The sequence below is a fragment of the Microtus pennsylvanicus genome, chromosome 4 (assembly GCF_037038515.1).
Source record: "Microtus pennsylvanicus isolate mMicPen1 chromosome 4, mMicPen1.hap1, whole genome shotgun sequence".
NCBI lineage: Eukaryota > Metazoa > Chordata > Mammalia > Rodentia > Cricetidae > Microtus > Microtus pennsylvanicus.
The window spans coordinates 20,150,286-20,170,464 of NC_134582.1; the positions used below are offsets into that span (position 1 = coordinate 20,150,286).

A 20,179-nucleotide genomic window follows, 5' to 3' on the forward strand; every position below is an offset into this window, starting at 1 on the left:
TGCGTTATCTTCCCAGTCCCCCACCCCAACTCAAATAGTAACTTCTGGCACCTTCCATTTGCTTCTCCGGCTTAATCTTTGTTCACAGTGACTATTGCCACCTGAAACTCCAGATATATCTCTTCCACCGACTGTACTGGGAGTTCCATCAAGGCTGGGACTGTGTGTCTCTAGCACCTAAGAGAGTGGCAGGAATCTCTGTACTTGCTCAGTATTTCCAGGAGAGATTGTTTTTGATACAGGGCTAGTTAGAGTAGAAACAGCTAACTCCACCAAAGAAATCCCTGAGAAATGGAAGGGACTGAGGAAAAAAAAAAAAGACTTCCCTTTACTTCTGTCTTCTCACAGTTTTTCAAAGGTGTATGTGCCGTCTTATAAATATTTATTCATCTGTCTATTTATGTGTATGCATATCCGCCAGGGAATGTATGTGTGCCATGAGAAGCCAGAAGGCACGAGCTGCCTGACATGGGTCCTGCAAACCAAACCTACTCCTCTGCAAGAGCAGTGAGCTCTCTCAACCAGTGAGCCATCTCTCCAGCTTCCATGCTGTTTTTATAATTTGCTGAATGCTTTAAATAGCTGCACAAACCATCCCAAAATATATATCACAAAAACAAAGCAGATTGCATCTCCTCCTTCTAAAAGGCTGTAGATTCAACTTCATTTGCTTATCAGATTCTGCGTGAATGAATAAAAAGTCATCCTATTCAAAGAGCTTGTTTCCCTCAGACACATCGTTCTGTAAGCGTGGAACTTTATCTCTGAAATCAGTCCCTGGATGTCTCATGTGGACTGTACCATGCCCCCTCTACAGGCCAGGCCCCGACACACGGCCCAGTGTCTAGAAGTGCTGCCGACCCCACGTTCTGTAAGAGCCACTACCTCCATCCGCTCAGAGACTAAGCAGACTCCAATCAGAGGCCACAAAAGGAAGCCATCTTTACTGGTGAATCATTTATTTGGACAAGACAAAACTGTCTCCACCTAGTTTCCCTTTATACAGAAAGTGGAACATTTCAAATATATTAGCTTTTCTCTTTTTCAGCAGAATTCATTTCAATCTGGTCCCAGGAACTGCTTCTCGTGTTAGGATTCACGTTTCAGCAGCACATAGGCGCCCATCACAGCCAAAAGAGCATACTGTAAAGAAAGCACAATGGAAAATCATCGTGAGGTCTACACATAAACTCGGGCTCACAGTGTATTCAGATGAAGCCTGCTCAGTGCTAGACTGAGGACAGACTCAAAAGATGACCTCTCTCCCTTGTTCTCCAAATGAGCTGTTCAGAGCACACTGAATAAAGACCCAAGCAGGCACTGATGACTCGGGATCAAATACCTGACAAACACAGTGAATGCCTATTCCTTTATAGGCTTCCTATTGTCTTTCAAGCGATTCCCTAAAATAGAAACTCCATTTTTGCTGCAGTTGGTTGATAAATATGATGAGGGTTTTGATGCTACTTCAGCTTAGGTTGAAAATTTTCCATAATAATCAACAATCCTATAAGCACCATTTCACAGCACAGTTACTATAAAAGGTAAAAGTAGCTGTTTTAAATAACTAATCTAAATGCTAATAATTTAGGCTACTATGTTAATTTGTGGGTAAACTACAAATGAAGCATAGAAAAACCAATAACAAAACATTTTACAATGACTTCCTATTCACAATTGCACAGGTAAAAGCTCCAATATTTAAAAACATAAGTAAACACACACACACACATAAATACCTACCTTGAATTTTGGATAGTCATTCATTATAATGGTGACCATACCAACATAAGGCAAGAACCTAAATTGTGGGAATAAAAAGCAAGAAATATAATATTTGTTTCCTATATGATGATACAGCATTTACTGCTCTGTACATTGGCCTCATGACACCAGTCTACCCAGGTACACCATGGCTGCCTCACTAGTGCTCACTCCTTTCTCAAGGCTTGGCAAAGCACACGAAGCGAAAGACTGGACAAGTTTTTAAGTGGTTTGAGCAGCAAAGCTCTCTAGCTGTTCTTGGTACTGTTAAGATAATTAGCTGAGTCATTTGTACAAGTAGGATAAGCAAATTTTATAAATCTAGCTGATTTTGTTTTTAGGAAGAAAAGTATTCTCAGGTGGCCTATGTAAAAACAGTTACTAGAAAAAGCTTCAAAAAAACAAAAGCAAAAGATTTATATGACCTGAAAAGCAACCAGACAACAAAGCTTGAAAGCACACAGAAAATCATCTGGAGTTTAGATAATCATCATGATTTTCATTTCAGTGCTTTTCAAAGGTAACAAATGAGTTTACTGAGAAATGAATGCAAACGTGGATCCTGTAACTCACACTCAAATATGACCATGGTCCCAGAGAGGACGGTTCAGAGCAGTGATTGGCCACAAGTTTAGCATCAATATTGAAACAGTGTGTTCCAGCCCCACTGTCTGTACTAGTAAGAAGCAGGTGCCACGTCCACAGCACCTTCCAGTCAACACCCAGTGACTTCTGCCTCTCTCCTGTCTGTGATCTTCATCAGCATTAGAAATACAGGACTGCACAAGGGGCTAGGGGGGGGCGTTAATCCCAGCACTCAGGAGGCAGAGGCAGGAAGATCTCGACAAAGACTGGACTGGCTAGCAGGAAGTTGCCCTTGTCTCCCTGCAGACACCTGAGTAAGTGCACCAGCGGGAAGTGGACCACAGTGTGGGATGAGCCCTTATGTCACCACCTGATTAGGGATGATGACCTCACACACAGAAGCTGTCTGGACTGCCTTGTGTAGCTAGTGAGACTGAGATAGCAAGTAGACATTTCTAGCAAGGGTTTTAAACTTGACTTATTATTAACAATTATAAATGGGTTGGTGAGAGAGGGGAAGCATCTCCTTTACTAATTTTTAAGAGATGCATTCTATACAGTGTTAATCATAATTCTTAAAATAATCATGCATTTAAAAAATTACCACAAAACTTTCTAATTGTGAGAAGCAAATATAAAATAATCCAATGTCTATCATAAAAAGTCTTCCAAGGTGCTTGCATATGAAATTATGGGTGCCAAAAGAACAGCTCTTAGCCACTTAAAGGGTAAAGATGTAGATTGGACACAGAACGCTACTTCTACTTACTGTTGGATAGAAAGACTCAACCCTTCCACTTACACTATGTTACATATGCACACATCTGTTGGGAGAATGCCCAGGACATTCACTGAGATGCTAAGCAGAGCCCATCCCTTGGAAGATTTCTAATCATTGGCATTTAACCCTGCCCTCCACAAATAACTAATCTTTAGGTGAAGGTGTGTTTTGGAAAATAATTAAACCCAAAATATATGTAGTATATTCCAATTCAGTTATAGCTTTTAGGTCCCTGGATAGCTTGAAGTTTTCTTCATTAAAAAATTAATAATTTTCATTGTTCTTGAGTTCTCAGTAGTCCTCATTGTCTGCTATGTTTAGCGAGTCCGGTTTTATCCCAGGCTTTTTCAGACCCAGGAACCCTGATCGTTCTTTGGGCTGACGAGGGAGGGGGACTTGATTGGGGGGGGGATGTGAGGCAGCAGCGGGGAAGAGACAGAAATCTTTAATAAATAAATAAATTTTTTAAAAAATTAATAACTTTCTATGTGAGAGTCATTTCCTGTTTGTGTCTGTGCCATGTGTGCAGTGCTCTAGGAGACAAAAGAGGTGTCAGATACCCACACTGGAGCTGCCATGGAGGTGCTGGGAACTGAACCTGGGTCCTCTGGGAAAGCAGCCAGGGTTCTCAACCACTGAGCCATCTCTCCAGCCCTTGAACATGTTTTGTTGCAGACAGGATCTATCTCACTGGATAGTCCAGGCTTAGGTTTTCTTCATTAGTCTTCCAAGCACAGCCCAGACCTGCTTACAACACTGCGGATGTGCCGGGCTTGTGACAAATGACTCTATTGTCTTACAAGCTTGGTTTCTTCATTCTGAAGTGTTTCCCTGCTGTCTGAAGCATCTGTAACAACAAGTTCATCCTCACCCTCGTGCTCGTCCCACCACGTCCTTCTTCTCCAGCCAGTTCTGGCCTTCTTTGTACAAGCCTCTGTCATCAACTTCATTATTATCCCCTTTAGTCAGAAATTTGATGTCTCCATTATCCCTGAAAAGCAAAATGACGTCCTCTCAGAAGTCATTCTCAGCACAGCATCATTAAAAACATATTAGTTTAACCCAGACATTACAGCCAGACACGAGTATTTAGAAAGCAGTTGAGGAAGACTTGACCTCTCGTTGGTCTAAGTTGATTGCTTACGGATAACCACCAAGCTGAAGCACAGATCTAATGACAATTTCATGGACTTAAATTCTAAAACATTCAAGTAACCCTGACAACCAAAACACAAAGCAAACACGGGGGCAATGTGGAGGTAGTGACGCGCCACCGGCACACAACGTCACTTTTTCCTCAGGCGTCCTGGTACTGTAACTAGGGCTGGTACTCAACAACAAGAGTATTAGTGTCATTCATCAGTGGGCACGATCATGGGACTAGGTCCTGTCCAGGTCCACAGCACTCCAAAATGGAATTGGCAATGAACTTTCCATACTTACTTCAGTTGTTCCTCTCCAGTCTGATTCAGTCAGAAATCAACGGACGTTGACTTACTGACCTGCACGTGAACTATCACTGATCCTCAGCCCTCACAGAAAGTCTGGTAAGATGGCTCTCACTCTTATTCTAATATAAACTTGCCCAAACCACACTGCTTTGTGGATAAGGAGATTTAAATGTGGCCGTGCTTCTTTTTAACGGACCTTAAGCTTACCGAATGTACAACTATTAATGCTTTACTTCCTTCACCACTAACACAGTGGTGTAAATCCCATCTGCAGGGAAACACTCACGAATGGCATCAGACAAATGCAGTCAGCAGACAGGCACTCACTGTAAACCCAGAAACACAAACCTGTAGGGCTGTGTGGCTATAAAGGGTCTTTCGGAAAGACAAATGCAAACAGGCACCATTAGAATGAGTTGAGAGGCTGGAGCCTGCAAGCATCTGAAGCCGCGGCTAAAGGAACAAGCTGATTTGTAGTCATGGCTGTACAGACTCAAGAGGGCAAACATCCTGTCACAACTGCGGACATTACAGCAAAGTCGTCACTGTCACAAGGCTGAACACGTCTTCATCTTTAGACATGACCTCCAAATGAGGTGAAAGTCTCGTCACACCAGCCCTGCTTCTTCCTCGGGAAGTTAGCAAGTAGACGGCACGCCACCTTTCAAACAATGCCTGCGTGCGAGCAGTTTGTACTCAGTCTGGACTAGCCAAAAAGCCAGAGCGATGGAGCGAGTATTCTATGGAGCCCTAGAAGCAGCGGAAGGGCTTGAGTACCCAACACCAGAAGTCACTCTAAGTCTCTCCTTGTCCTTCTCACCCCCTCCCCCCATGGTGAAAACATCACCGTCTTTGAAAACACAGACATACATATCTAGATTTAATGTTATAAGCCATGTACATAAAAATGCTAATATGAAAGCTGCACAAAGGCAAAGGTGCACACCAAGTACAGAAAAGGTCAATCTCCACACGAAAACTTCCTGTATTTGAGCTACAATTAAATGTTTTCATTAAAAAAAAAAGCAGACACTATTAAGGTCTTAGGCCATCCCTGCTACCTAAAGGTGAGGCTGGCTTGGGAGCGGGGGCTGATACAGGACACGTTATGCCCAAATCATGGGGTGCCCTGGGAAAGGAGGTTTTTAACCCACCGAGGGCTGAAGCTACTGCTAAAAACGCCACAGTGACACAGAGAAACAGCTAGCGTTATTACATGTCAGAAGAAAACTCTGGTGTCAAAGTAATCAATCTGGTTAGTGTGATTTTTTTTAGACTCCTTCAGACAGCTAATGTAACAGTCCCTTCCATTTGTGCAGCAATCTGGGTTTGTTTTCTGTTTCTACATGTTTTAGTAAGCAGTAGCTCACTTAGGTCTCGTAATCGCCCTGGGAGTAACTGTGAGGGGGGGGTGAAACACTAGCCCTCCCAGGTTACAGACTAGTGCAGTTTCCCAGTTAATAAACGGCAGAATGAGAACAAATCCGGATCTTTTGATTTTTCTCGCTAATCTTTAAAACCATCCACCGAAATTGACAATACCAAAATAAAAACAAATAAAGCCTCTTTACTTTTCATGAACCTTGATTACTCTGTGAACTATCGGAATGTCTCTTCCTTCAACTTTAAAAACAACTATTTCACCAGCTCTGATGGGGTCCTCCCGGAAGTTTGTGAGGAACAGCAGGTCTCCCCTGTGAAAGGCCGGCTCCATACTGCCACTGGAAGAAAACACAAAGTCACCATCAGTGGTACCGAGTGTCCAAAGGGTAGTCAAAGTAAACTCCCAGCCATCGTTGAATCCATGTTCACAAGGGTGCTGCTTGCCAAGCCTGGCGGGCTCCCCCCCCCCAGATCAGATAAGGAAATGGCCAGTGAGGAAATAAGCCTCTACTGAGGCTAGGGTCATACATGGGGAGGGCACTGGCAGCTCCTTTTCTCAGTCTATTCTCCCTCCTTGAACGAGTACCGCCTTGGAGCTGAACCAAGAATAGTATCACTCTGAAGTAAAAGCTGCCTACTATGGCCTTAAAAAGCAGTCCCACCTCCACAAACACATTTCATTCGGAAATGCACACTGTTAGTTCTGGTTAATGTCTAGGACTGGACCTTCATTTCATGCCCAGCCTCAGCACCCACAACACTGCAGGTCTTCTCAAGGGATGAGAAACAAATGAATCTAGCGAGAGCAGGCTCTGTCCTAAAGCATGCGGAGGGCGGGAACAAAATCTGAACCTCAGTTTGGCCTCTTGCAGCGTCAACCTTTGGCCGTGTTCTACGAGAGCCTGATGCTAACACATATTGGTGAGGAAGGCGACACATTATCTCTATGGGAATAGTTCAAGTCTATGCCAAGATGTCTGATGCAGTTGAGGTAAACTGCAGTCTGCTGGGAACGGAGAGTTAAATGCAACGCATAGGACAAGAATACGTGCTATAAATGGGACTTCAGAGGAGCTGGGCAACCAAGGTGAGCTAGTGCTGCTCATTAGGAAGGAGAAAGAAACAGGCTAACTGAAGCCCTGGGGCCTTCAAAGGAGAGTGTGGTTCACCACTGGGCCTCCTTCCCACCACCCAGTGCTGGTGCCCACAAGCTTCCCTGCAGACAGAAGGCAGGGAGGAGATACGTGGCCTGCCACTGAGCACCTGTGGGGTTCTGTGTTAAAGTGAAACCCTGCTGAGTATAAGGGGAAAGGGCTGACGACAGAACTAAGGGAGAAAAAGAGAACAGCTGGGCAAAACAAACTGACCCCAACACAGACTCTCATTGTGTCCTCCTCTGAAAGCCATCTGTGCTTCAAACTTTTGTTTTCTTTTACAGAACAACAGTCAAAATGCCTAATTTCTCCATTAATGGCTTCATCTTTATTTCTTCAACAAATTTCCCAAAGCCACCAGCAAGGAGGCAACGTTAGAAAACTCTCTAGGTTGTGACAATGGATTGTACTGACAAAAGACACTCCCTCCAAATACCAGGAGTGAGAGGGGGCACTGTAATCCAGCAATTCTCCAAGGTCAGGAGCATTAACTTGCAGGTATCCTTCTGTGGCTAGGGGCCTCCAAGTGACACAAGGACGTCACCAGCTCATGACTTCAAGTCAGACCACTTTACAACTATAAAGAATGCTGTTGTTAAAAGTCCCTGTGTACTGCAATCTCACAGAAATACCTGTGTGCACATGTGTGATCTGAATTGAGCCCGGTAATCTTTGATCCAGTGTTATTCTACCAAAGATAATCTTGAAATTCTTGAGACTTGACCTCAATGGGCCTCTGTGTAAGAGGGTCCATCTAGAGTCTTGAGACTTGACCTCAATGGGCCTCTGTGTAAGAGGGTCCATCTAGAGCCCTCCTCTCCCTCTTGCATCTGAAGACTGAGCACACTGCCTCACACATGCCTCACAGATGCTCAGCCACTGAGATCCATCCCTGGCCCCCTTCTCTTAAAAAAGCTTGAGGGTTTTTATTTCTCCTTCTTTCTTCCCTTGCTTCCTTCCCCCAGCTCCCTTGTTAAGGATAAAACTCAGGACCTTAACTTGCTTTGCCAATAAATGACATCCTAAGCCCTCTTTCAAAACAAAAGAAAAACCCCTCCAAGCTATCATCCCTTCGAACAGTCTCTGAGCAGAAGTATAACCATCTAAGTACATAAAGTAAGCAGGGTTATGGGGTCCAGGAGCCTGGTCCTTTTCTCACTCCTCATGTGCCACAGGGCCCCCTGGGCACTCCTGAAACAGTGTCAACACTGATGAGTCAAGGATCCTGCTGCTCCTCTGTGAGCTACACTTCTTCAGGCATGTACAATTATGAACACTGCAAATCCATTCCTTGGCTAGTCACACAAAGGTGCCCTGGGGAAGTCTAATCACAGCTGCAGCCCAGCAGAGCCCAAAGGAAAGACACTGGTTTGGGAGCAAAAGCCCCGTAGTGTGACCTTGGCTCCTGGACTGTTTAGCTATGACTGATCAAGTGACCACAATTGCCCCCCTTCTGCCCCCAAACAACAAAGAGGCTCTATTGCTACCAACAGTAGAGACTTAATGATGTCAGACACACTGGACAAAGCGCCATGAAGCACCTGCTGGCTGCCAAATAGGGCCATTTGATTTCAAATGGACTGAAGATTCTCCCCTGAATAACTTTACAGCTGCACAAAGTTGGCAATATTCACTCTTCTAAACCATAGAGATACATTTTCATAAGCATGACAGTCTCCAGGAGCCAGAGACCATCGACATCTGACTCTAGGAGACTGGAGGGACACACGCTTGCTCTACTGGGTATTGCTTAGCATTTTAAACTAGTTAGGTATAAAGGTCAATTTGTATACCAACAATGCATTATCCCACTTTGCTGAACCATTGTTCCAATACACTAAAAGCACCAGCATCAACAAGCTCTTAAACAGTAGGTCATAACCCCTTTGGGGGACAAATGACTCTATCAGGGGGTCACCTAAGACTATCGCAAAACACAGATATTTACATTACAATTCATAAAAGTAGCAAAATTACAGTTATAAAGTAGCAATGAAAATACTTTCCTCACCAGAACATGAGGAACTGTAGTAATGGGTGGCAACATTAGGAAGGTTGAGAACCACTGCTCTAAAACATCATTTGAAAAAGATAGCATTTTTCAATAAATGTCAGAAAACAAAACACACTCAATAACCTTCAATAAAGAAGCTTGAGTATTTTATCCCAATAAAATATGAACTCACGGCTGTCACACAAGGCACAGGGAATCAGTGCGATGGGATGAGGACCAGGATCAGGTCTTACCTCAGCACCACCACGATGGGACTCTCGCTGCCCGTGAGAACAATTAAGCCTTTCCATATCATGAGGGCTGAAGACACGATCATGGCAAAGTTTAAAACCTGGTAGTAGAGCTGGAACAAAAAGGCCAAATCCAAAGTGAAAACTGACGGCAGAATATCCAATATTCACACAACAGAGTTTGGATGTACTTACAAAATTTAACAAGGTATGATTTTAGGACTAATAGTATTTCAACTTTTACTTACTGGATAAGCCTTCCAAATATCACCTCCGAGTCAGTGAGAAAAGAGGGGGAAACAGCTATCTCTTTGACCAGTTTCATCAGCCATGGCCTCTGCCCAAGTGACTGCTACACACCCCTCATTTTCAATAGCCCTGTACAACAAGAGGGTACTGCCACCAGCAGTGGGCCTAATGACTGGACAGAGCATCCTAGGCATCTTCTTTCTGGCTCCTAAAGATGATCACTTGGCTTCAAATGGACTGAAGATGTTCCCCAAGGAGGTTGGTTATAGCTTTGGGGTTCCCTAGCACCTCAAACACTAAACATTTCTCCTAGCAGAATTAAACCACTGGCAGCTTCTATTGCAGGTTAGTACAGATGCAGCTTAGAGCTGTGCAGCCCATGTTCTCACCCTGAGAGTCTGACACGTCTAAACTTCTCCTAAACTGTGCCTTTGCCCGTGGCTAAACAGCTCCAAATGGAACCTAAACAGTAGGCCTCTGCTTCTGACACAACTTAAATACCTGTTTGTTTAAATGCTTTATAAATACTTCAAAGGGTGAGCAGTAAATATTTGGTTAAGAACACAGGTACAGGAGTCACAAAAGTCAACAGGTCAGGGCTCACCCTGACTCCTGCATGTGTGCTGAGGTGCAGCCTCTTCTTTGCCCCAGCTGTCTGCCATACCTGTCAACCCCAGGAGGCTAAAGGGCAAACCAGCATCTGTACACATCCCAATTCCCTTCCAACAGTAGCTGAACTGTAATCTGGATGCCCCCCCATCCTTCATGTGGCCACACAAACTAAAGTTAGCCTTCTTAGCACTACCCAATAGGCAAGTTCCTCAGGCTCTGCCCTTCCTGCAATGTAAGAAGGCACCTGACTTTGGTACCTATCTGCCTCAGTCTTCCTCCCACAAGCCCTGGAAGTGTCAAGATGATTTGCAGAACCATTTGGATGCTGTTGACTCAACTCTTGACCCATCTCCAGCAACCTTCTTCCCTTCCCTTGCCCTGGAATGGAAACTACTTCAAGGCCGTATCTCTGACTCAGTGCTCCCTCCTGCCTGGCTCTGTATGCCCTAGGTACCTGGACACTGACAGCTGTGGGCTGTTCCTTCAGGACTTCTGCCTCTCACCTAAGCTTTCGATCCTTGGCACAGGACATGCGCACACTGGTGTCCACACCTTCCACAGGCCTGGCAGCTTTTACTCCACATACTTTTGTTTATCTCTGCAGGGGATAAAATTTCAGTCTTCCATCCGGGAAAAGAAGCCCCTTGAGTGGAATGGGTAGGAATGGGTATTTCACATGACTCGATTTTAGGGAAAGGAGGAGATCTACTTCAGCCTCTCCTCTTTTCCTTCTTCATTTCTAGAGACATCTGCTACAAGCAATTGAGTCTTAAGGATTCTGTGCCACAGGAAGCATCTTTAGTCAGCTTCCCCAGAGCTTCTCGGCATTTTTACTTTCTCAGACTACTTCAGCTACCATTTTCTAATCTGTCTTCCAGCTCCTAGAACCTGGTGATCTTGTTTCCTCCCCTGGACTCCCTATCTTGAAACAGCTGATGACTAAACATCTCCTTTTAGTGTGCTTCAGAAGAAGTGAAATTAGCTAAGCTAAATCCCATCTGAAGATTCTATCAGCTTTGCATACTTCCTTTTGGAGTGAGTATGGAAGAGGAGCCAGATCACAGGGCTCTGAACATCATTTCCGCAAATATTCTAATTTAACTTTAGCTGAAACAATGTGGAGAAATGGACTGGTTTGGGGTTCTGGTATTCGATCGCAGTGAGGTGTATTGTATATTTTGAGATAATGACAAGATTTTTTAATTGATTTTTATTGAGCTATACATTTTTTCTCTGATCCCCTCCCTGCCTCTCCCCTTCCCTTCAACCCTCTCCCAAGGTCCCCATGCTCCCAATTTACTCAGGAGATCTTATCTTTTTCTACTTCCCATGTAGATCAGATATGTCTCTCTAAGGTCCTCTGGGATTGTGATTTGTAGGCTGGTTTTCTTTGTTTTATGTTTAAAAACCACTTATGAGTGAGTACATGTGAAATTGTCTTTCTGTGTCTGTGTTACCTCACTCAATATGATGTTCTCTAGCTTGGTGCTGGCATAATTGGATATCAACATGTAGAAGAATGAAAATAGATCCATATCTATCATCATGCACAAAACTCAAGTCCAAATGGATGAAACACCTCAACATAAAGCCAGCCACACTGAACCTCATAGAAGAGAAAGTGGGAAGCACATTTGAACGCATTGGTACAGGGAACCACTTCCTAAATATAACCCCAGCAGCACAGACACTGAGAGAAACAATTAATAAATGGGACCTCCTGAAACTGAAAAGCTTCTGTAAAGCAAAGGACATGGTTAACAAACAAAACAACAGCCTACAGAGTGGGAAAAGATCTTTACTAACCCCACATCAGACAGAGGTCTGATCTCCAAAATATACAAAGAACTCAAGAAACTGGTTATCAAAAGAACAAATAATACAATTTTAAAAATGGAGTATAGACCTAAACAGAGAACTCTCAACAGAGGAATCTAAAATGGCTGAAAGACATTTAAGAAATGTTCAACATCCTTAGTCATCAGAGAAATGCAAATCAAAACAACTCTGAGATTCCATCTTACACCTGTAAGAATAGCCAAGATCACAAACACTGATGACAACTTATGCTGGAGAGGTTGTGGGGTAAAAGGAACACTCCATTGCTGGTGGGAATGCAAGCTGGTACAACCCCCTTTGGATATCAGTGTGGCGACTTCTCAGAAAATTAGGAAACAACCTTCCTCAAGGCCCAGCAATATCACTTTTGGGTATATACCCAAAGGATGCTCAATTGTACCAGAAGAACATGTGCTCAACTATGTTCATAGGAGCATTGTTTGTCATAGCCAGAACCTGGAAACAACCCAAATGCCCCTCAACAGAAGAATGGATAAGGAAAATGTGGAACATTTACACAATGGAGTACACACAGTTGAAAAAAATAATGACACCAAGATTTTTTTTAATGACAAGATTTTTAAAGCTTTAGCAGAAACAAGTGATAAATGTTTGAAGTGACAGATACACTAATCACTGGTTTGATTACACAATGTAAACATGACTGAAAGGTCACACGGTACCCCATAAAGTGACAAGTTAATAAATGTTTAATATACAACAAAATGCGTTTTTAAAATGCGCATGGCCCGCAGAAATGCAGCCAAGGACACTGAGGAAGGCCTAGCAGGGAAGGGTCCTGACTCCCGAGTGTGTAGCTCCTCTCTCTCCACACTGCAATCATCTGGACACTGAGGGAGGCCTAGCAGGGAGGGGTCCTGACTCCCGAGTGTGTAGCTCCTCTCTCTCCACACTGCAATCATCTGGACACTGAGGGAGGCCTAGCAGGGAGGGGTCCTGACTCCCGAGTGTGGAGCTCCTCTCCACACTGCAATCATCTGGACACTGAGGGAGGCCTAGCAGGGAGGGGTCCTGACTCCCGAGTGTGTAGCTCCACTCCACACTGCAATCATCTGGACACTGAGGGAGGCCTAGCAGGGAGGGGTCCTGACTCCCGAGTGTGGAGCTCCTCTCTCTTCACACTGCAATCATCTGGACACTGAGGGAGGCCTAGCAGGGAGGGGTCCTGACTCCCGAGTGTGTAGCTCCTCTCCACACTGCAATCATCTGGACACTGAGGAAGGCCTAGCAGGGAGGGGTCCTGACTCCTGAGTGTGTAGCTCCTCTCCACACTGCAATCATCTGGCAGGCCTGAGGGAAGCACTGCAAACGACCTTCCAGATGACACCCAGGCTACTAGCTTGTGCCCACAAGGGCCACTGTACTTTACTACTGGTTTTCAACAGCATCTAGACATTGGAATCACATGAGCAAGCTTAGGAAAGCAGTCCAACTGAATCCACGACAGGAAACACCAGCATCCATGTTTCCTGCACATCCACTGAGAGATTCTGATGCGGGGGATGAGGGGAGGGACTAGCCCACTGTTCCAAATCTTCCTTTCCAATCAGCTTACGTCACTCCACCATGAATTCTTCCTCCATATTACACCTCCATCCCCCCCCCCAGCTATTGATGTCCCTTCTCCTCAAGGTCAAAGGTCTCAAAGGAGCTGCTGTCCTAGGTGGAAACTCCATCCACTCTGAACATTTCATCCTCCTGCCAGTTCCTCCTCCACCTGAACCTTCAAATGCTGCCATCAGCACCATCATGGTAACTCCTCCCACGACTGAGGTTCCCAAGTACCTGAAGTAGTGTGACTCTTTAAAGGTAACTCAAATAGCTCATGTCAGAGTTGGCCTTACCTTCTCTGAGCAGCCAAGTAGTTCCGCTGTCATTACTCTCACCAAGTCACTAACAGAGCCCCATTGTAAGAGCATCTATAAGTCTTCTAACCCACTCCACTGCCAAGCTTGCTTTCAGGGTCATCTGGATACCCCTGTGCTGTGCATAAGCCCTTCAGCTGCAGCCCACTCTCTAATACGGCCTCAGACGCGCCCTGCCTGACAGAGAACCTCACCCCCAGCTTCAGCCGGTGAGACTCACCAAGCCCAGCCACACGTGTGCTATCTATCCGTGCTTCCAACTGTACACATGCCTTTCTACTTCGAGCCCTTCATCAGTGCTGTGCTCTGCCCAGAAAGCCTTTCCTGGACTCTTGGCATATCCAAAGCTCATTCAATTCTCAAGTCCCACTTTTAGCATCGGTGCCCCAGGGAAGCCTTCCTCTACGTACTAGACTAAGAGTCAGCAAACTTCCCATTTAAAGAGCCAGACAGTAAATAGTCTAGATTGATATGCCACATCATAACTATCAACACCACTTATCTCTGCCACTGGATTGCAAAAGTAGCCCCAGACAATATCTAAAAGAACTTACATGGCTGTGTGCCAATCAAACCTTCTAAAAGCTGGCGACGCACTGGAACTTGCCAGTCTCTGCTGTAGGCCGGTCTCACGTTCTCACCGTGCAGCATCCATCACCAGTTAGACACATACTCCCCTCCTTGTCTTTCCCACTAGACTGTGAATTTCACAATGGCGAGGATCATTTCACACCTTGTTCAGAACTGCGTTCTCAATATTCAACCCAGGGCTGGCAACAGTCAGCATTCAATTTGCTAGATAATGACAAACACCTTTAATAAACACTGAATGCAAACAAACCAAGTATAGGGAAACTAGACTGCCAACAAGAGGTAAAAACTTAAAAGCTGTAATTTTCCAGTGAGGAAGTATAAGCAGCAAGTAAACACTTGAAAGGTTCAAACCCATAATCCTCCCTCTCCTTCCCTGCAAATACAAAGTTTCAGTTTTTGTAATTCTAACACTCTGGACTAGTACCAAAGGTTACACTGTGGGAAACCACAAGTTAATGTAAGCACTCTCAACTAGCATTAATGTCAAGAGATTACTATCAGCCTGGGATTCCTATGAAAGAATCCCATCTAAAACAGATAAGAAATTGGGCTCCAATGATATGTATATCAATCTCATTTCTAATAATGAGGGAAATTAGAAAATGGCAGATTAGCCCACTATGTCAAATAATGAGTAAACAACTTTCGTATCAAACAGCCAGAGGCGACCGTAGGATAATAGAGTTACAAGTTATTGAGTTTCTGGGTGTGTGTGGAAGCAGAGAGCAACCTCAGCTGCCATTTCTCAGGATGCCTTCTGTGGTGGCCTGAATGGAAATGGCCCCCATGGGGTAATAAGGAGTGACAGACACTATTAGGAGGGAAAGCCTTGATGGAGGAATTGTGTTGCTGGAAGTGGGCTTTGAGCTTTGAAATGCTCAAGCCAGGCCCAGTGTCACTCTCTCTTCCTGCTGCCTCTCCAGCACCATGTCTGCCTGTGTACCACCATGCTTCCCACCATGACACCTCAGAACTGTGAGCCAGCTCCAATTAAACGTTTTCCTTTATAAGAACTGTTGTGGTCGTGATGTCTCTTCACAGCAGTAAAAGCCCTAACCAGGACACCATCCATGTTGATTTTTGAGACAGGTTCTCTTACTAGGCTGGAGTAGGCTGGTTAACCAGAGAGCCTCAAGGATCTGCCTGTCACTACTTCTACAGCCCTGGAACTAAAGCATACATCACTGGATCTTTTGATGAGTTTCTGAGGCGGGGGAGGGGGAGTGTCAAACTCAGTAAAGCAAGCACTTTCTAAACTGAGCTTATCTCTTTAGCACCAAGCATTGATTTTCTTCTTGTGCTGGCTAGTTTTCTGTCAACTTGACACAGGCTAGAGCCCTAGGAAAGAGGTGACATCGATTATGAAAGTGCCCCCACCAGACTGGTTTGTGGGCAAGCCTGTGGGGAATTTCCCTACTTGATGATTGATGTGGGGGAGGGACCTAGCTCTCTGTGGGCAGTGCTACCCCTGGGCTGGTGATCCCCAGGGGACAGAGTAGAATGCAGGCTGAGCAAGTCAGTAAGCAGCATCTTGTCATGGCTTCTGCTTCAGTTTCTGACTCTGAATTCCGGCCCTTACTTCCCTTGACAATGCACTACACGTTGTAAGATGGAATGAGCCCTGTCCTCCTCAAACTGAATTTGATTACGGTGTTACATGGCAACAGAAACCCTAAGTCACCTCTTCAAAATTTCTACGGTAAGCAGGGGTTGATTCAAAACTCTAATGTATGGATGGCCACTAAAATGATCACTTTGAGGAGTAACAACACATGAAAATGTATTGAGATGATGTAGCAAAAGAAAAGCAGAACTCAAAAAATGTCTCTTGCCAATGTTTCCACCTGGTGAAAAGAAGTGATTTGAAGCGATCATAAGAGATTCAACTGAAAGTAGAACAGGAAAAGAAATGTAAAATAACTTATGGTATTTTGGTGCTGTTTACCGCTCTAGTTGGGGTGTGAACCTGAAAAGCGGGGCCTAGAAATGAGGTGGACTGAAGTCTCATGCAGGAGACAACTTTATTCAGAGCACCAGACAGCTTATACTCTGAGGGTTAAGAAGAAATCACAGGAGTGAGCTGGTCAATCACAGGGCAAGCCACATGAATAACAACAGCTGACATGAACTCACTTCTATCCTCGACACCTGGGAAGAGCACAAAAACACACTCCGAGAACAACTCTGTGTTAAAAAAAAAAAAAAGGCTAGCCGGGCGGTGGTGGCGCACACCTTTAATCCCAGCACTCAGGAAGCAGAGGCAGGCGGATCTCTGTGAATTCGAGGCCAGCCTGGTCTACAAGAGCTAGTTCCAGGACAGGCTCCAAAACCACAGAGAACCCTGTCTCGAAAAACCAAAAAAAAAAAAAAAAAAGGCTGAGATCACAAGACTCTTGTCTTGTTGGAGTTGTCTCGCAAGCACTCAGAATTCTCACATGACTCCATTCTTGGACTGAGTTCCAAGATGGTGTAATTAATATGAGAGTAGAAAAAGAACTATAATAACTCAATACTAAAGTCATGAGCCATTTTTAACTACTTGGCTATTGTATCTATTTGCTCATTATGAAACTAGCATAGTATTCTCAGAAGAGCAAAAAGAGAGGTATACTAACTGGGCCCCTTAAACCACAGCCTCTAAAAGCAGGTGTCACTGGCCTCAAGCCTTCCCCGCTTAGAAGGTCTGATTTAGAGAACGGTGTGTGTAAACAACGGCTGTTTCGTTATGAACTACAGACTGGGTTGGGAAAGTCCCAAACCATAATTTTAAATAAGAACTGCCAATTTTTTGATAGGTTTTTAAACCACCAGCTTCTATCTTGACAAAAAACAAATTACAAGCTTGTACCACTTATTTAATAAGAACTCTGAGTTAAGAACACATTTCCCCAGTATGATTCTCTGTGCCCGAAAACAAATCGCCGTGAGGTAATAAAATCAATTCCTTAAGAACACTTCCTCTGATAAAAGCTAAAGAGGCAGCAAATACACAAAAAGCTAGCAATCGAGCTCGCTGCAAGACCACAGGTCATACTTCAGACACCCCACCATTAAGGCATCCACAAAGCTGAGTGCGCATTTGGCAACCAGGAATAGAAACATTCATTTTGACTGAAAAGCAGACAGGCTGAACCCCTTCCAAAAACACCTCATCACACTTGTGCGGCGCCTCAGGTTGTTCCTCATTTTGGCTTACCAAATAACAACCCCAAAAGAGTCTTAACGTAAGCCCACACCCCATCCCTGGAATCAGCCCCTTGCAAGGAGTTTGAGGCAAACATTTCAGGCCAGATATGTTGGCCACAGAGCCGCAAAAACGCCAGTCACTGTACTCCTTCCTCCCTTCCTCGCTGCAGAGACAAAGAGCCCTTGTCTTGCATGTGGCTCTTATTTAGGAAGCAGGAGCAGTAGAGAAAGGGGGTCTTGCTTCAAGGTCTGACAGGTGTCATAGGATCCTGTTATGAAGGGGAAAGACAAAGAAGCAAGCAAAAGACAAGTTCTTCCCAACTATTAAAAAAAAAGTACAGAAACTGAGCTTATGAATTTTAATTAGTAGACCAGCAAAACAGCACAACAAGCCACTGACCCAAGTGACCCAATGGGCCAAGTGGGAGAGGAATTGATACATCCATCTGAGGCCTTCTCTGATAGCCTCCAATGATAGCCATTAGTAATCAGTATCAAAGATCTGAAGACTCTATCCAGTCATCTAAATTTAAAATAAAGCTGTTCTTCCTATGACCAGCGTCCACCCTTGGGGCATTAGTTATTGCTGTTCCAAGCTAGTGATAATCCCTACTAAAACTCCTCATAGCCACACAGACCACGGAGACCCAGCAGCCCAGCTAGACACAACCAGATCTTAATCACTTCAGAAAGTCCAAGTCACCAAACTGTCCCATATGGCTGCATTTTTCTGAAATTCTACAGAAAAAGGAGGGGGGGTAGGAGACAGAGAAGAGAACAAGGGGAAGGGGGAGGGAGGAGAAAAAGGAAGGAGAGAGGCTGAGGGAGGGAAAGGGAGCTAATGTGCCCCAAAATTAGCTGTGCTCTCTCATCCTCAGAGCTGCCACCTCCACGCAATGGAACAAATACCTCTGAGGGTCCTCCAAATCAGGAAAACACCATGTTCTGCCCTCTTCAAGAAAGACCGCACTTTTCTATTTCTTGCCACAGTGTGTCATCGTCGGTCATAGCAGTTGCTATCTGTCAAGATATTGGGGCGCTACAGTACCTAGAAGCTTGCCTAATCCTACTTTTCCGGGCTGATGGAGGAAATGATGGTGCACAGTAATAGATGAAGTGGGGGGGGGGGGGGGGCACAAAAAGAAACTTTGTCCCGGCGGGCTTCTTACAGAGCAGTGAAAAATGAAGCCCAGCTGTCCAACCCCTGCCCCCCCCCCGAATCCCCCGCAACCCTAACGGCCTTCTATACAGACGGTGCTGCAAGACGGATGGAATCAGAAAGTTAGAAGAAACTTCCGCGATCCTTTAAGGAACACTGATACGGTCTACGATGACTGAGCACCCCTTGGAACGCAGAAGCATCCCCGCATCCCGATGCACGCCCCCAGAACACCAACCCCTCCCCCCAGCGCCGAAGAAAGCCCTTCGGGAGTCATTCTTGAACAGCTCCCACGGTAAGAAAGTTCTTCCCTTCCCCTCTGCCTGCCTCTTAGCCCCGAGCAACGGCGCGCAGCCAGGCCTCTGGAGCGCCACAGGGAAAGCTGCTCCCTCTTCACTCAGTGGCCCTCAAAAAACGCGCGGACAGCTGTCACTTGCGCTCCAGTCATCTCTCTTCACTTCCGCAAGCGCGTGTGACATCCATTGCGCTCCCCTTCCCGCTCCCCCTTCCCAGTTTGCGCTAGCCAGTGCAGGAAGGCAAACACTTGCCCACACGTGGGTCTGGGAAGATCTGAACCCGGGGCCTCGGGAAGCCAGGGAGCTCCGGTCACACGGAGCTGCCCTTGCCGGAGCGAGCCTCACCGGGGAAACCCCAACTCCTGCAGCCGCAGCGGGTCCCGGTGCACCCGGCGCGCCCCCAACCCGAGCCTCTGTTACCTGTCGTTTGTTCATCTTCCTCAAGTCTCCAAAGATGTCCAGGCTGGACGTGGGGAGATGTGTCCCCATGGCGCCCGCGCGTACCATGGCAGGGTCTCTGGGGGCCCGGGTGGCCCGCCGGCTCCGTCTGTCACACACAGCTGCGGAGCACCGGCAGGCCCCGCCCACCAGCCCGCATCCTGGAGGCCACGTGACCAGAGTCTCTCGTGCGCTTCTGGGAACCGTAGTCTCGTGAGGCTCAGATCACCCCTAGGCCCTGGAGAAACTGGGAGAGTGGGGAACTACGACTTCCAGAATGCTACGAGTGGAGAGCCTCGGCCAGTGAAGACCCAGGGCTCCCGGGGAGCGTGGCGAACGGGCTCTGAAGCCTCGGTCAAGCCGTCTAGGAGATTGTGAAGCAGCCGGCGAGCCGCTTGTCTAGATGGAAACTCAGAGAAGTGACTGCTCGAAAAGAGCGGAACTCCAAGACTCTGGTCAGGCGCCAGCCGGACACCTAAAGCTCCCTCGCTCTCACCTAGCCGTGTATCTTGGCCATTGGATGACTGCCGCTAGGAAAGGCGGGGCTTCTGCCCCGCG

General features: G+C 45.8%; 1 protein-coding gene across 1 annotated transcript; it reads right to left on the bottom strand.

Annotated features, from left to right (window-relative positions):
• Nucleotides 1-942: 942 nt before the first annotated feature.
• Nucleotides 943-19,780, bottom strand: Sec11c (SEC11 homolog C, signal peptidase complex subunit). The gene is made up of 6 exons (XM_075968448.1): nucleotides 19,604-19,780; nucleotides 9,366-9,475; nucleotides 6,153-6,302; nucleotides 4,002-4,121; nucleotides 1,744-1,801; nucleotides 943-1,143 (listed from the first exon to the last, which is right to left on the bottom strand). Exons 1-6 carry the CDS (start codon nucleotides 19,688-19,690, stop codon nucleotides 1,090-1,092), a joined length of 579 nt encoding a protein of 192 aa, XP_075824563.1. The 5' UTR covers nucleotides 19,691-19,780; the 3' UTR covers nucleotides 943-1,089.
• Nucleotides 19,781-20,179: the final 399 nt, after the last annotated feature.